Source organism: Leptinotarsa decemlineata, unplaced genomic scaffold (genome assembly GCF_025532065.1).
Source record: "Leptinotarsa decemlineata unplaced genomic scaffold, Ldec_3_MD MMD2_tig00078422_RagTag_RagTag, whole genome shotgun sequence".
NCBI lineage: Eukaryota > Metazoa > Arthropoda > Insecta > Coleoptera > Chrysomelidae > Leptinotarsa > Leptinotarsa decemlineata.
In genome coordinates this window covers 15657656-15676512 of record NW_027412747.1, presented here as the reverse complement: position 1 = coordinate 15676512, position 18857 = coordinate 15657656, and the positions used below count along the sequence as shown (strand labels likewise).

Genomic DNA, 18857 nt, shown 5'->3' with positions numbered 1-18857 from the left:
CCATCAGGAGCCACTCAATCATTCCAGCGCCGCTCTAGCATTTCAATACCATTTAATACAACTTTTGTAGAATGATTCATCATTTGCCTCAAAATAGGCCTCAGTTTCAGTAATAACCTCATAATTCGAGCGAAATTTCTTATCGGTGAGAATTTTTTTGAGGTCTGCGAACAGCCAGTAGTCGCTGAGAGCCAAATCTGGCGAATACGGTGGATGTAGGAGCAATTCGAAATTCAATCGAGGCCATAGCGTTTTCAGCCGATTGTTGTGCTTTCGGGCGCATTGGACGAGGTTCAGTTGCTCTTCCAGTCAGATGATGCTCGTTTTGATTCCGGAGTGATGTGATGGATCCATGATTCATCCATTGTCACTTATAAATTCCGGTTTGTCATGTTTAAACATGACCAAACACTGCTAAGAATTTCATTTAATTTTTATTTGTCTCAAGAAAATTTTATATTTTATAGACACGTCCAAACCTTAACCCAAATAACTGAAGATAGATGATAGAATAATTTGTAGTCCTGGGAATATAATCGAAGTTGACAATAATTGTGATATGGGATATTGAAGAATGAAACATATATGATCTACATACAAGATAAAATACATTTTAAAGGATGAATAAAATATGAATATATAAAATGTAGAATGTATGTATATATATAAAACGTAAATGTATAAAATATATGAAGTATGATGTATGAAATGTAAAAAAATATATATAATGTGAAATGTATAGAATGTCAAATGGGTGAAATATAGATACGGTAACAATAAAATTGGAAATTATATTCAACCACTGTAATTATCAATGAACAAATGCTGATTTTCAGCGATCAACTGAGTAAATTCTTGAAAATTGTAAATACAGTTACTAGATAAGATACATTTCGATTTGGATTTTTTTTGAGGTAAATCTCGAAATTGAGATGGTAAGTTGTTATAGAGTAGGTTTTAAACTTTGTATCATATTCATGTACCTCTTCATGAGTTTCATAGCATTCAATATTATTTTTAATATATATTAGTTTGTGGTATATAATTAAGGCATAAACAGTCATTATTCCTAGAGCCGCAAATAAAGGCCTACAACTAGTATCCCAATTTGACTTTGACATCTTATGGCAGACTTTTGTAAAATTAGTAGTTTAATTATGTGTGTTTGAGTTGCATTACTCCAAGATAAAGTAGCATACTGAAGGTGTGAATGGAATAGGCAGTAATAACAAGTTAGCGCTGCTGTTTGATTTACAAGGTCACGAACTTTTTTAATAGCAAAAACAGCCATGGAGAGTTCAGTACACAAAAAAATTCACATGTTGTGACCACTGGAGGTGGCTGTCAATTTGCTGTACACCTAGAAATTTCACATTTCCATACATTCCTAATGAGTAGAATTATTTGGCCTACAATCAAATTTTAGGCTTATTGTTTTACTCTCATTCAGTATGAATTCATTGCTGGCGAACCATATATGTGCTTGTTGTCTGACTGTTGTCCTGGGCTATTTTGAGATCTTCATCCCTCTATAGTGATTGTAAATGTAGCGTCATCTGCGAAGAGTACAGATAATCTTTTATGGACGTTCACTGCGTTCTCCATCATCGATGTCTCTACGACCACGTTTGAAGTCAGCAAACCAAGGTTTAACTGTTGTTTCTGATGGAGTGGAGTCCTTATAACACTTTTCAAGCCGTTGCTTCGCTTGAACGGTATTTTTTCCTATCAGTATGAAATCAAAACACAAAATTGTTTTTTATACATTGTTTTGAAAATAATAAAAGTAGTGTCACTATTAGCACAATAACTCATAAACTTATGAGAAGAATATCATGAAACATCAATAGCTTTCTTTTATAGGTTAGTACTAACTGAAGCACTAACTAGATCACGGTAGACAAATCCTGAAAATAGCTTTAATCTCAGGTTCAGGTTTTCCTCATATTGTAAAAAATAAATGTGAATGATAATGTACACCTTGATATTGCATATTTAGAAAAGTAGATAGTTCATTTCAGTAAAATAAGCATACTTAATTGAATATAGTACAATATGAAATGCACAGCTTGGGTAATATTTTAATATCTTCTCTTTAAAACTTTGCACATGCTTGAATAGTTCGTATATAAAGTAACTTATATTCGTTTTTTCAACCTATATCTGTTCTGCAGGTGCAAACCTCTTTCCAAAAGCATGAACTAAAATAATCTATTCTCAGAAGAACTCACCAATACACTTTCATTTGTTGCAGTGGAAGGAGGACATTTTCCATGAATATCGTTCAAATCCTTTCCATCAGTGCAATGAATATTTTTAGTGCTATTGTCTAATACATCACAATTGAATTGTTGCTCATCGCCAAATGGATATTTGGCATTACAAGGAACTTCATAGGTACTATCGTTAGCTTCCGGATCTAGGAGAAATGTTTGATTAAACAAATATAGATTTCCGTACCAGATAACAGAATCTTTTGCAACTTCGAATTATGAAAAGCTTCGCTCAAAAATGTATTCCGGTTTATGTAGAATCAACTACAATTCTTATACAACCCTACAACAAAAAACTGAAAACTTATTCTACTGCAATGAATACTATTGTTCATTTATATTTCATTTTATTTCTTCAAAACTCCGATCTCCCCCACAAGAATGAGTTTCGTTCAATAATATTGTTTATAAATGTACAGATTTTTGTATTTGATTCATTTTGAGTTGAATATGATTTCTTGATAAGCTGAATGAATAAATATACCATATACTGTACCGTAAACAATATTTTATTAAGATATATGAGATGATTATATGAGATGATTTTACTTACTTGGGCATTGTATGTAGAGGACATAAATTGATATTAGAAAAACTGTAATTTTTAACATATTTTGTGACACTTAAAATTTTGAAGTTTTGAGAAATGACAAATTATTAGCAGAATGATTTCAAAACTTAGTCAACCAGCAAATGTATAGATTAATAGTAGGGATGAAAATGATTAATTGTCCATGAACATTATTATTACTGTCAACCAGATTACTGAATATTTATTTATTTATTATTATCATTGGAAATTTGCATTTTCATTCATTCACACATAATAACTAATTTAAAAAATCTGTTTTTCCGTTAACCAGCTGTCGCACTCCTACGAACGACAACCCTCAGAAGTCGAAACTTGTGTGAGCTAGGGATTAACAAGGTCTTACCTTTTGACGTGTGATTCCTAACACGGGTTGGACGATAGCAAGTGAAAATCCCAAATAATATTTGTCATTAGTTGAAAAATAAACAAATTCAGAACAATTGATTTATTATGAATAAAATTATATCATGAACTAACCAAATACAATTGAAAAATATGACAAATTGTAACTTAAGGTGAATTGAAAAAGCATTTGATAGTTTCTATTGGAACCTCTGGCGTGAAATGAATCTATTGAAAACATTTTCCAAGCACCAGAAAAAATTACGGTGTCTTGAACGTGTTTCGCTAACCAAGTTAGCGTCCTCAGATGATTATGACAAATTTTACTACTATATTTGTGTTTTCATATGCTAGTGGCCTAACTATTACCTGTTAGTAGTACCGAACTACTACCGGTTAGTATTACGTAACTCTACCTGTTACTGTTCCTATGCTAAACTACCTGTTTTTTAATATTAGAGGTCGTGGTGTATACTAATCGATAGAGAATTTTATACTCTTTACATTGATGCTGTAAATTTTTTTCCAAATTAAAATTTTTTGCCTCTTCAGCTTATATTATGATGTTGTGCGATTGGTTTGCGAAATTTCGTTCAGGAGATTTTAGCTTCGAAGATGAGCCCCAAAGTGGTCGACCCAGAGTAATCCAGAACGAGGATTTGAAGACATTGGTGGAGACTGATCCATCACAAACAGTACGTGGGATGATGCAAGAACTGGGATAGTTTAAAACGTATTGGAAAGGTCAAAAGGCTAAAAAGTGGGTACCCTACGATTTGAACGATCAACAGAAACTGTCACGTTTCGAGGTCTGTTCTTTGCTTTTGCACACCCAAAACGATATTTTTTAGGTCAGATCGTCACGTGTGATGAAAAGTGGATCCTCTATGACAACAGGAGACGTTCAGAACAGTGGTTCTGATGAGCCACCCAGGCACTTCTCTAAGGCAAAAACACTTCAATGAAAGACCTTGGTTAGTCAACGTCTGATGATGCCAGTTTACTTTCGAGAGCCTCGATATGTTTATCAAAAATCGGTCTGCTATCAATGTGTAACCCCAGGAATTTTGTATGACGTTTGTTCTTAATTGATTATTCTAGTGAAACTCATTTGAGTTACACTATTCTCTAATTACATTGACATCATTATAAATTGATTTATTTGAAGACTAAATCCGAACTGTGCCACATTATGATGTTGTCATGGGACTACAGTGTGAAATGTTCAGATATTTTGACATCTGGCAAATCATTGACATACACCAAAAAGGAGAGCGGGCCCAGTATTAAGTCTTGAAGTATGCCAGTCTTAATGTACGCTCTTTCAGAGAGTATAATTATTTTTACTCCATCTCTTCGACCTAATAGGTAGAAATTACACCCTGTCACCAGACATTATTACTGAAGTTACAAAAAAATCCTTGAGCAAAAGTTCACTAGTGCAAAAAATAGGTTTATTGAGAAATCGAAAATATATAATATACATAACAAAATAAAGTAGAATAATAATCTGAAATATAATACTTGAATGAAAATAGATTACCTTAACGATTACAATTTATGTATAAAAATATAACAATACATTATATTTTGACCTAGTTAGAAAATCACGAAGTTTATTGTCACATCAAAGACAAGACCAAATATTGCAATAAATTTGACTATTCGCAGATCAGACGAGCGGCACCCATCAGTTTTTCAGAGGATCCAGACTCTCCAATGAGAAATCATCATTACCAAAGCTGATGCCACGACTGAATCCGGTCTGAAATCAATAAAAAATTTGGCTCATATAATAAAAAAATATGATATGATAAGAATACTAAGTGTACTCCAATAAGAATATAAATTTGCTAGGAAAAGGTAAGTTTCCATAATGGAAATGCCAACAAACATAATATTCTGTGACTCGTACAGATTTTCCCTGATTGATTTCTTCTATTTCCGTTATCTATACAAAATAGTTTGATAATTCAAAAGGTACGTTGAAACATGAAAACAAAAGTTCATATAGTTGGTTTCGAGTATTAGGCACGTAATTTACTAACATTTCATGAATTTATATTTTTCCTGACTATTCCAGGTTATTCAGGTTGCTGGGCAAGCTATCAATGATCAAAATGTGATTAAATTAGTGCAGAAGTAAGTAGTCCTCCCTCCCTAAACAAAGACAATAGTGTTGCATCACTCTTCATTAGCAACTTTTTTTTTTCAAATGGAGAAGGGATCTTGTGATATCTCATTTGATAGATAATTTACATCCCTATCCAACATTGTTTTACTTTTGGAAATCGGATCAGGCGTTGCTAGTAACATATTGCAAATTAAGTAATTATGATCAAATAACTCTCACGAAAAACACATCAACATTTAAAAAAAATCAACAAATCTCTCAGAGATGTCATATCAAGTGATCTAGTGGGCCATTCTAAGGGACCATGCTTGGCTATCCACCGCTTTGCATAATTGTCATCTAGATGCTTTCTAACCAGCCTATCACAATAGAAAGGTAGCTCATCTTACTGTAAACTCAATTTGGTTTGTTAATTTTTCAAACCAGTAGATAGGTAGACATGATCCTTCAGAATGACCCACTAGATCACCTGATATGACACCTCTAGATGTTTTTGAGGGGATATGTCACATCTGAAATGTACGATATTGAACTTTAGTTCATTTCAGCACTCCTGGATATAAAAAGAGGTGCCCGCAACGATATTACACTGGAAACATTTCATAGTAGTAGTAATAGTAGTATTTATTTGCCATCCTACATACAGAGTACAATTGGCAGGTCAAAAAAGTCGCTGACAGCCATGAGAATATAAGAATTTCACGTTACATAAATGAACATTAAAAAAATTTCAGAATATAGGTAAAAAAAGAAAACTATATTATACGTATTTGCACATTTTGGCAAGTTGTTATAAAGAAATATGCAATTATGAAATGTAGACTTTTTAAATGTTGCAGTTTTATGTTTTGGTATTTCCAATATAGAACTTCTTGATGGGTAGTCATGATGACTTCCTGACACGTTGAAGTCAGAAATGTTGCTTTTCAAAAACATTTTGAAATGAAAATAGAATGAAAGGGTACAATAGAGACAAGACAGTCCTACATGACTCCCTGTATTCCAAATTAAATAATAGTCTAATTATTCTTTTTTTGAGAAATGAAAACTCTTTTTCATCCAGCATATATGGCTATATACAAACGCATAGTATAAATTCAACAACTCTTGGTCCAAAATTGGTTTCATCTGAGAATTGCATTCTATGCTTTATTGAGTTGTTTACAAAGTCTTTGTGGTAGGGGTAGCTAAGTTCTGAGTTAAGGCATGTCCCGAGTAACTTGATGCTGTCACTAAATATTAGATTTTAATGGAAGGTTTTTGTAACTGGCTTTCTCATATGGAAATTTATGAAGGCTGCCTTATCAGTATTTGAAATATGTCGATTTTTTTGGCACCATTGTTTCATTTCACTGAGCTGTTTCTATATTACTGTACGATTCTTTAAGGGTTTCTCCACAGACTGTAACTGTTGTGTCATCAGCAAAAAAATATGATTGAGAATATCGTTTACAAAAAGGAAAAAAAATTAAGGGGCACAAGACAGATCCTTGGAGAACATCAAGAGAAGTAGTGCATTCATTCAAAAGCCGTTGTTCTACTTTGATGAGAATACTTCTGTGGGAAAGACAAACCATTTTAACAAGACACCTCTGATACTGAGAAAACTATATTTCTGATATGAATTTTATGTTAAGGACGTCAAAAGAATTTTAGAAATCGAACATAAGAGACACAACATATTTTCCTTTATCTAGAAAGTGTAAACATAATGCAAGAAATAAATTTGTACACAGACTCCTTTATTTGCAGGAAGTTAATGGTAAATACTTATTGGGATTTATTTGAGTGAGGTTTGAATTAATATTTTCTTGAAATTTAGATATTATCATTTGTTTGCAGTTTCTTATAATTACTGTTTATAATTACTCAGGAACGAGCAATCTGATTTTGGAAAGTGAAACAGTGTTAGAACGAAAACTAAATTACCCATCAAACTTATTACAAATTCCCCTTTCTATTGAAAATAAAAGTTGGTAGTGCCCTTGCGGAGACGAGTGAATCAATATCGTTGCCTTTCTATCAGGAAGTACTGAAAATGATGCATTTTTACATAAATTTTGTTTGATGTTGAAATCGTCTCTCGTTAAAAAGTCAAGAGGGGGAGTGTTTACTTCCGCTCTGTATGTAAATTCTTACGATGACTACTTCGATGAATAAAGTGCTGGCAAAAAGTAAAATACCTTCATTTCCATTAACCTTCTGTCCAATAAGCCAATTGCATTCTCAATATCTTGGGACGTAGGTGTTGTGGCAAAGTCTCCCATTTCAAAGGGATCCAAAATTTTGCCGCTATTCAAACTGAAACAATAAACACAATAATTTTTTTCATTCTATTTGAATTTTCTTGTGTTGTTTTGAAATATTTCCGAAATGTGAATATAAACTCTCACGGACAATCAAAGAGTAAGAAAAACTAGAAATATTGTTCATAAACAAAAATCTTGTTTTAGTTCCGAAAAGAAACATGATACTTGAATCCCACCAAACATAACAAAAATCTCTAGACTATGTTTTCATAATGGACTGCAATTTTTTCATAATCGAATCTTTTGAGCAAAGAAAACAAATGTGAAAAAAAAAAACAAAATGCTAGACGAGATCATTGTTAAAAAGACAAACAGATTATGGAACAGATATAATTATGGTAGATTTTATAAATAATGACATAGGAATGAATAAAAGGGCCATCATTGTTTTATGATTTTCTAAGAATGTCTGAACACAAATTTGAGAACTTGTTAAATGTACTGGAACTGAAAATTTCCAGAAATGGTAAAAATCACAAATGAGTGTTCACTGAGACATTACAATTAGTAGACTCATAAAAGCAGACGAAACTTTTGTAATAAAATGAAATATCCTGAATTTTGAAGTAAAATAAACATCAGGTACAGGCTCCCAAGAGTCATTATGGAATAATTTCTGCACAAGCGACTCAACACAGTTAAAAGTTCAAGCGAAATCAAAGTAAACTGCTGTAATTGCTTCATCCCAATTCATTCTCAGATATAATGATTCGAAGAAGGTTTATATCTGATAGCACAATCATAGCATTGCTTGTACTACCGGATATTTGTAAAATTTCAGTATGTTACGACGACATTTACTTAAACCGCAAAATAAATGATAACAGGGGTTTTCAATTCCTTTAAGGGATAGTTCATCCAAGGTCAGGTTGGTGTCCACAAGGAAGATATATTGCCACCACTATTGTTCTTATAAATGAAATGAAAAAAATTCTCACCTGCTTGTGGAAATTGTTGAATCAGCATTGGGGCTAAATGGTTTGTTCCCAAATAAATCTTGTCCAGCCTTGCTTATCGATTCATTGTTGTCATTGGATATATTCAAGTTAATACGTCTTGGAGCTTTTGGAGGGGGTGCAACTGAAAAAATTAATTTGATTTACTGAACTAGAGTTTTCATCTCTCAGAAACGACTGATAAGATTGATTTTCAATCTGGGGTATCGAGAAAGCTGTTGACCTATTTTTGAAAGAGAATGCTTGCTGACTGCACCCGCAATATATATAATGAAATGTGTAATTTTTGTGCATAGAAACATTGATTTGTACATTATAAACTTGAGCATTCACGGTCGGGATACTCGCCATGCCATTGCTCTAAGGATCTCTTCGCGTAAGAGTGACAATTTAAAAAAAATCTCTATTATACAATGCCATCAACTTTCATAACAGACTGCCAGTTTCTACAAAGTGAAGACACGCCCAAAAAAGCCATTGAATGAAACACGTATTGCATTTTAGTAAAATCGTTTAGTGAAGAATCTCAAAATAAAATGTTTTTTGAATACGTTAGTTATGGATTTTCATCAAGTATCAGCCAATTCCATCATATTTCTACAAAGAGTTTGAATTCTGAAACTATGTTCAGTAAAAAAGTTAAAAACTTATTACTGGTATATGCAAATTTTAATTTTTTTTATTCGTAAATGACGTATTGTAAAACTTGATTGTTCTTTTTTTGGTTTTTATTTTATTTCATTAATCATTTTCGACTTACCATATATACGTTATGTATCACAATTGGCGAATAAATATTATTATTATTATTCTCAATTGATAATTTATATCCAAATATTATCAACTTTCTTGAGAGGAATTATGGAAAAGTAAAAAATGTTTCAAGAAAACAGAGACTCAATTTATGAAAGTCAAAACTTGTAAAACTAAATAGTATACATCTGTCAGTATATATTAAAGAAGAAAGTATTACAAATCATGAATTCCAATGGCTCATTCGCTTTTTCAGCTGCAGGAAAACCCGGAAAAACCTGCAACATTACATCATCTGAAGATCTTGATCTGCCAATGCTCTTTCTTTCATAAAACAAAAATGTAGGGTGTCTCCAGAGACTTCAATAAATTCAAGAAATCGCCAGAACACTTAGTGACATGACTATCATCAAACTTAAACCAGTCCGTTTCGAGTTTGACCAATGCATAATAATGACCAGATTCAACGCCAGAACCACAGCGAACATTTACTGCATGAAGATCATAATAGTGGTCTGCTAGTTTGAAGTGTTCATCTATTTCGAACCTTCGTAAGAGTTTGGTGCTTCCGTCAGAGGTTGAGTCATGTTTGAAGATCATCAATGTTATTATTAGATTGACTTGTGCCTCAGCTATACTTGTTTTCTTATAATAGTCAGTCAGTTTGGGGCATGTTTGGCAATACAGTCAATAATCACCCGTTAAAAGTTCCATTTTCAGATGATTTAACAATAAGCTTTGCACGGACTGGTTATCAGTCATATTAGGAAACGCTAGTTGAAGTTCCAGAAAATCACATATGTTTTTGCTACCTCTTGAACATTTACTACATAGTAAACAAGTGGGGATTTTTCCAGCAAAAGATCTACAAACACAAGATAGTCTACACGGAATCATTCAATCCAGAGCAGTCAGGATTGACTGCTCACGAAAAGTATTCAACAATACTAACTATTTTTGGGAAAGAAAGTTTTTGGCTTTCTACCACTCCATCTTGATAGAAAAAAAGATGAGGGAATCTTCCAAAGAAAGGAAGGAAGTAATCAATTTGAAAATAAGTAACTCTATACATGGATGTGTAGATCATGCAAAGAAGTAACTTTCAGAAATAAACTGAAAGAAAGTCCTCCTGAAACAGCTACTTTCATATAAACATTGAATTACACGAAAGAAAAAAAATCTTTTCGAAACAAATACTTCTATATGAACACTGAATTATACTGAAGATACTTTTCTCTACTCATTTTGTATTTCAGACATTCGTTGTGGAATAAAATCAGATATCATTCACATGAGTTCTACTTTAAATTAATTTCTTTGTAAGATCCCCTCATCTTTTTTTCTATCAAGATGGAGTATTAGAAAGCCAAAAACTTTCTTTCCCAAAAATTAATCACTCCTAAAAATATAACCCCTTCAATTCAACTATTTATTTTGAAAATTCTGAAAATGTTATTTCATCCATTTTCAGATGGTTTGAAAAGTGAGTGGTTATATATATATATATATATATATATATATATATATATATATATATATATATATATATATATATACATATATATATATATATATATATATATATATATATATATATATATATATACATATATATATATATATATATATATATATATATATATATATATATATATATGTAAACGGTCATTTGTCAGCCCGTAGAATATACGATGTGAACTCTGGTCAGCCCTCGGAAACGTCGGTCGTCCCGGTTTCGGGCTCACCAACGTTTCCCACTGTATATAGTGTTTTTTGGACATGTTATCATGTGAAATGACGTTTAGCAAATTTTCGGTTGGGCCGACCATTACACCATATACACATAGCTGATACACCACCTACTTTCACAAAACTTCGCCAGGAGGCGTGGCTGTGTAATTGTATACACCTGATGTAAATAGTGTCTTTGTGAGCCCAGGTTTATACGAACACTTTCAATGGATAGCATGTTGGTCAGCCCACAATCGGGCAACGCTGCACTTGCATTTCATGATTTTAACTAGATTGTCGTGGTGCAGAAATTCGATAATAGAGATGGAAAATTTTTTGAGAGATGTAGAATTTTATGAAAAAGTTCCTGTTTTGTATGTTTTTTGTACAAGCGTTCGTGTGCGTGCATCACCCTATATCTATACAAGCAATTTAGATCAGGAATTGTTTCGCTATAAAAGTTTTATTAGAGCTTCGTAACATATTCACTTGTAGAAAAATGCTTGATCTGAACTCATACTTTCCCACATTTGACTACTTACCCGAAATCAGCTTTTTCGGATAACGGTGTCGAGTACGGAAGTGTACTGTTTCCGTTCTAGTTAGGATAATAATAATATAATTACTAACAGTGCGTTATTCCATTTAGCTTGTCGAAGCAATTTTAACCTCTGCACTATCTTAGATACAAAAATTTGAATATGTTATAAGTTGAAAATATCAATATAGTGTTCGGAATCACACGTTAAAATGTAAGACCTCGTTAATCTATAGCTAGTACAAGTTATACTTCTGAGGGTTGTCGTTCGTAGGGGTGCGACAGACATATTTTAAACCGTTTCCTGTTTGTATTTTCAAATGTAGATTTTCAAATTCTAATTATTTGGCATGGACGCCTCAACAGAAATCGCGTTGTGTAAATCAATTTTAGACATTAAGCAGGAAACTTCGGATTTGACTTTGAAATTGTAGATTTGAAAACCTGACTGCACAAAAATAATCGAAGTGTGACTGAGTAGAAATGAGTAGATGAGAAATGACATTTTTTTCACAAACGAAAAATCTAAAATGTGATGAATGATCTGGTATTGAATTTATTGAGAAATGAATAGTGAATATCCAGAATGTCTACAGTTTCAATAAATTCTATATAAAAATCCGCAGCAGCACTACGGATTTCCGATATATAATTTAGTTTAAAAATTGGGTAAAAATCGCACTAAGTATGTTTTCTATGACAAAACGAAATTCTGAGTGACTAGCATAAGGTAAGATATAATTTGTGAAACAGATATTAGTAATAAGTTTCAATTCTCTTTTTCTTAGCAGTAGTTTTTTCGAAAACTCCCTTTCAGTTTTTGGAGGTATGATGTTGTTCAGGTTGAACATAATGAAGTGGAGATTAAACCAATGTTTTTTTATTATGTTGACTGTTCATGACGATGAATACGTCATATCATCATCGATTATAACCTGCAGCAGACATTTCAATCAAAATAAAAAAGACTTGGAATATTTCAGCACAGAAAAAATTTGATCAGGTTGAATAAACATTTATTTGAAAGGAGTATTATTCTTCAATTTGAGAACTGCTGACAAAAATTGTTCGGTAAACTAATAAACAGTTAGTATGAAAAAATAACATAATTTCTAATGAAATGAAACTACAACATGGGTAAAAAAATATCAAATGAAAATTATTAACATCATTTCTTCTTTCTATAACAACAGTAAACGTATTCTTTGATTGCAGCCCTGTTTCTATTTTTTAATAATGATGAATATTTCTTTTCCTTATATTTTAGATACAAACAAGAACTAATTCAATTCTAGCACTTCTTTTTTTTTCGGAGCGAAAAACTTTTTCACTATATTTCGTTTTGCTCCTTAGACCAAGTTTGTTTTTGAGAAGGTTTTATTGTTTTCAAAACTGTGCGTGTCTGATGATCTGAAATGAGATCAGTGTGTTGAAAAACTCTATCAAGATATCAAACGGGTTGAAAATGGATCCAAAAATGAATGATAAAAATAAAAAATGGAAGGACGATACTGAAAAGTGATTTGACTCATTTCCAACCTATACTCAGAGATACGGATGATTCCAAAACAGTTCAAAATATAAATAGATGATTGCATATAGGGAATTTTTTTCAAAAGTTGCCACGTTCAATATCTCCATAAGACAGTAATGTAAATTTCCAGAAACACCTAATTTTTGTGAAATAATATAAGGTATCGCTAAGATGCGTACACACTCCTCTTCAAAATATCAAACAAAATAACCCCATATATGCCATCTATTGGATAAGTGATTTTATCAGGAATTCAACGATGATTTTTCAGGGTTGATTTCTAATTTACTGTGAAAAAGGACCTTGAAGTATAAGTGAACGACTTTTTAGATTAATTGATATAATCTCTCACAAAAACGTATACAACAATTATTTCTATTGTCAAGTTCCTAACAGAAAACAACTTTTGTCGCGTTGAATTATATCTGTCGGATTTTTGGCAAAGTTTCTCACACAAAACACTTCAAAATACTTTCTAAAACTCACAGCCAAAAATGTTCCACTAAACAGTTTTATAAAAACGCGACACGTGTTTCGCCATACAATGGCTTCTTCGGGCGTATCTTTATCTACTATATTTTACAAATTTAATGCTTGGTATACCTAATTTTAAAATATAAAGTACCTACATTTCAAGTACTTGAGTTTGTAATGGATTAAATGACCTGAGCTTATGTCCCAGTCCCCACATTTGAAAAATATTCAGTAACGGTTATTCAATTCTAATTGATCATTTAGTTAGTTACCCAAATTCTTGAATCTATTGATTGCTTGACATTTTAGAAGATTGAATTTCAAACTCTTCTCTTCTAAATATAACATGTCATATTCATGACTGAACTCATGTACTTCTGCTAAAAGGTGGTTTGCAAATGTGAAATTGGTCTTTCTATTCACAAAATTCTAAGCTTTTAATTCTTTGGAAAATAATCTCCCTGTTTGGCCATTATAGAGTTTTGGGCAAGAGCCACAACTCAGCTGATATACTCCTGATCTATCCGATACCGATGTTTTGTCTTTATTGTTTTTAATAAATGCACTTACACTATTATTCAGACTATTACTATTTCTGTGAGCTAAGTTGGTTGGTTCAGCCAAAAATGAATAACTGACGTTATCGCATCTTGAATTTGGGTAGATATGGTCCATGGTTGGTTTTTGTAGTTTTTGTTTGATTTGTTTGGTCAAACTCAGCTCTCTCTGGAAATTATTCAATAGTCTATGAAGAATATTATTGAATGCAGCAACTTTATGCTGGTAAGAGTGTATAGAGGAATTATGTATGATAATGTCCGTGTAAGGTGGTTTGTGGAAAATTGCAAATTCATGTTCATTGTTATTTTTTGTAATGGTTGAGTCAAGGTAATTTAATGAATTATTTACCTTCCTCTCAGTGGTAAATTTTATTGACGGGTGGATGGAATTGACATATTCAACGAACTTGCCTACTTGCTTTTCTGTAATGATTTCATTATTCACTAGTGATAAATGGATATCGTAATGCTTGAAGAAATACATGCATAATGAATATTTAATACAACAGTCCTGAACAAACTGTAACATCTATTTGATAAAAAAAAATTGATGAGCTTCCGTGAAGAATCATATTTATTCTAATACTTGCTACTTTCTACACACATTCACATCAAATCTGTATACCAAATTTGGAACATCCATTCGAACTAAAAATGAAAACACAGGAAAATAATATTTCATTTGAGTTAGGAATTGGAAAATAGTGAATTACTTAAAATTAAGTAGATTCTATGATATTTATTTGTAATCGTCATATACCTATATATTCTCTAATTATTCTCTAAGTATACCAAAATATTGGCAAGCCAATTAACAAAATAGCATTAGGACCATTGCAAAGATCGTAACGGTTCTCAAAGAGTTTCGCGCCAAAATAGTTAACGCGTGTCAAACAATTGCAGATTTCGTAGGAATACTGAAACTTTAATGAAATGAATAAAAACACTTTTGTCTAATTACCTTTATTTGATTTTATTTATATGATCGTTTTCGGGTTTGACCCCATTACCAAGTATTACCTTACCTATAAATTTCGTCGCCGCTGATATATACCATTATTTTTTGAAGAGAAATTTTGATGATCATAATATCCTCCATTTCATAAATTTATTATCGGATGAAAAGTGCAATTTTCTATACTTCACTGAATTTGACTTCGATACTAAATTTTCCCATTTTCATGATGTTTTTTTTCAAGCTTTTGATATATCCTTTCCTAAACAGTTTCAAAAAATTAAACAAAATCAAAATTCAAGTAGACACAAACCATGGATTACTAAGGATATCGTTGAAGAAGGTATATTACTCAGAGATATTTATAATTTGAACAAGAGCCAAACCAATGTACATTTATTGGGTCAATATAAGCAACTCTTAAAAAATCATAGACAAAAAATTGTGCTCTCAAAAAGTCAATACTTTAATAATCAATTCCTCAAGGCTCAACATAAATCTGAAGTTGCCTGGTCTATCATCAGGAAAAATACTATTATAAACGATTCATCTAAGACATTGGCGATGGTGTACTTGTTGACGATGGTCCCGGTATATCTCAAGCATTTAGTAGTTATTTTGTCGATTCAGTGGAGTCATTAGTAATAAGTACTGCACCTGGTGGCATTGAAAATCGTTGTGTAAAAACTGAGAGTCTTTTCCTCTATCCAATAGATGAAACTGAACTCGTGGAAATAATTAAATTCGCATGTTCGAAAAATTCCAGTGGGGTTGATGAATTGCCAGGCAATGTTTTAATGAAGGCTGCTTTGAAAATAATGGAACCTCTGATTTATCTAATCAATTTATCTTTCTCTGAAGGTATTTTTCCTTCCCGACTTAAGCAAGCAATGTTCGTCCCAGTCTATAAAAAAAGCGATAAGCATGTAATGTCGAACTACAGAGGTATTGCTTTACTATTACTATTACTACTACTTATTTACTATTACTATTACTATTCGAAAATATTTGAAGAATCATATCAAAACTTGTGTCCTTTTTAAATAAATACAATATCGTATCTGACAACCAATATGGGTTTCAATTGGGCTTGTCAACCCAGGATGCCATCCTTTCTCTACATAATCATGTATTATCAAACTTCGACAACGATGAAAAATCACTTAGTGTTCTTTTCGACTTGACACGAGCGTTTGATATCAGTCATCATGGTCTTCTTCTTGATGAACTGTTTGGCATGGGCGTTCGTGGTCCAAGTCTGAAATGGATTGGAACCTATTCAACTGGTCGTACACAGATTGTTAAAGTTAGGCTTCAGACTGGGTCATTTTTCTCTGAATTTCGAAACGTTGTTACAGGTGTGCCCCAAGGTAGTGTTTTGGGGCCTACACTATTTATTTTATTTGTTAATGACCTTTCAAAAATTAATCATCCACAGTGCTCTATACAATTTGCTGATGACACATCTTTTACTGTCAGTGGTTCGGAATGTGAAATATTGTCAGTAAGAGCAAATGATGCTGTATCCAACATGCAAAATTATTGTTCTAAGAATGGCTTGATTCTAAATAATCTTAAAACCAACACCATTTTCTTCACAATTCAGGAAACTGATTGTAGTGTATTGGTTAGGTCTGAGATTAAAAATATTGAACAGGTGAACTATAAAAAATGTTTAGGAATTTTCATTGATTCCCAACTCAATTGGAATCATCATGTTGATTTCATACTGAAGGAATTAGCGACACATTGTTTCGTTATATGGAATCTGCGTAATTTTGTGTCTATTGAAATTCTTAAAAGTTACTATTATGCATATATTTACTCTGCCCTCAATTACTGTATTATTTGTTTTGGCAACTGCAATAGAATCAGTGACTCATTAATTTTCCAGAAAAAAATATCAGAACAATTTGTTTTAAAAAAAATCGATTCCTGTAAACCACTATTTGCAAAATTGAATATATTAACTGTTACTTGCATGTATATTTTTAATTGCGTAATCTACGTTAAATCAAATTGCTCCAAGTTTTAGAACAGAGATGATACATGTCTTCTTTCGGAATTCACCCTTAGAAAAAACTATAACATTTTAATTCCTAGTCATAAGTTAGCCAAGGTGACTAATGGACCTCATAACATGTCAAAAAACTGTACAACAAGCTCCCAATATCAATTAAAAAATAACTAGTGTAAAGCTCTCTAAACAAAAAGTTCGGAAAGTATTATGTGATAAGGTATTTTATTCGCTTGATGAATTTTTTCAGTCTGATTTGGAATTTTAAATTTTAATTTTTGTACCCCTTTTATGGTCTGAATGTTATGTAATATATCATATAATTATGTTGTTTTATGATTGTGACCTCATTGTAATTGTACTGAGTTATGTGACTTTTTCCATGCCGTACCTAGATCTACGGAAATAATGATTTTTGATTTGATTTGAAGTATAGAAAAAATACTTAATAATGTGGGGTCAAACCCGAAACTGGTCGTATACATAAAATCAACTAGTGGTACTTAGACAAAAGTGTTTTTATTCATTTCAATAAAGTGATCATGAATTACCACAAAATAAACAAGTAATCAATCATACATAATACAGAAACTATATGAAACATAAATAGCCAATAGTAACGGCATCTTTTTCTTCTCCTAATATATTTTTTCCGGTAAACTAACACATAGTTTACCTCTGAAAAACTGGATTTGCCAGGATTTTAAAAACACTTGATAACGATGAAATCCAATGATACACTGAAATGGATCGCGTTCCTGGTCAGCCCTTCGATGTGGCAGCATTGTCGGGCTAACCAAGATGCTCTTCATATAGCGATTTGTATAACTATGGGCTGACCAACAGCATGGGGCTGACAAAGGTTTAAAGGATATGTAAAATTTTTATTTTCAGAAAAAATCTACCCCTCTGATGGGCCTATTAATAAAATCATACCACTGAAGAGTATTCCGAAAAGTATATACCTAAATATATTCGGGAAGTGCTGGGTGGACCAACGCCCCGTTCATATACCGGGCTGACCAATATGCAATGAACAAATATATATATATATATATATATATATATATATATATATATATATATATATATATATATATATATATATATATATATTTGTTCATTGCATATTGGTCAGCCCGGTATATGAACGGGGCGTTGGTCCACCCAGCACTTCCCGAATATATTTAGGTATATACTTTTCGGAATACTCTTCAGTGGTATGATTTTATTAATAGGCCCATCAGAGGGGTAGATTTTTTCTGAAAATAAAAATTTTACATATCCTTTAAACCTTTGTCAGCCCCATGCTGTTGGTCAGCCCATAGTTATACAAATCGCTATATGAAGAGCATCTTGGTTAGCCCGACAATGCTGCCACATCGAAGGGCTGACCAGGAACGCGATCCATTTCAGTGTATCATTGGATTTCATCGTTATCAAGTGTTTTTAAAATCCTGGCAAATCCAGTTTTTCAGAGGTAAACTATGTGTTAGTTTACCGGAAAAAATATATTAGGAGAAGAAAAAGATGCCGTTACTATTGGCTATTTATGTTTCATATAGTTTCTGTATTATGTATGATTGATTACTTGTTTATTTTGTGGTAATTCATGATCACTTTATTGAAATGAATAAAAACACTTTTGTCTAAGTACCACTAGTTGATTTTATGTATACGACCAGTTTC

At 32.2% G+C, this 18857-nt stretch overlaps 2 protein-coding genes across 6 annotated transcripts in view; both read right to left on the bottom strand.

The window, feature by feature from the left end:
• The window catches only part of nmdyn-D7 (nucleoside diphosphate kinase homolog 7), a 212235-nt gene extending 209281 nt beyond the window's left edge, over positions 1-2954 (bottom strand). The window contains exons 1-2 of the mRNA XM_074186149.1: positions 2827-2954; positions 2232-2419 (exon numbers count right to left, since the gene is read on the bottom strand). Coding sequence (XP_074042250.1) covers positions 2232-2419; positions 2827-2884 — 246 coding nt within the window. The 5' untranslated portion in view covers positions 2885-2954. The remainder of the gene's footprint in view (positions 1-2231; positions 2420-2826) is intronic.
• Positions 2955-4647: 1693 nt separating this feature from the next.
• Positions 4648-18857, bottom strand: part of ced-6 (PTB domain-containing adapter protein ced-6) — a 125620-nt gene continuing 111410 nt past the window's right edge. For all 5 annotated transcript variants that reach the window (XM_074186299.1, XM_074186297.1, XM_074186298.1 and 2 more), the window contains 3 exons: positions 8589-8730; positions 7525-7642; positions 4648-4972 (listed from right to left, as the gene is read on the bottom strand). In XM_074186299.1, the coding sequence (XP_074042400.1) occupies positions 4898-4972; positions 7525-7642; positions 8589-8730 (335 nt within the window). In that variant the 3' untranslated portion in view covers positions 4648-4897. The remainder of the gene's footprint in view (positions 4973-7524; positions 7643-8588; positions 8731-18857) is intronic.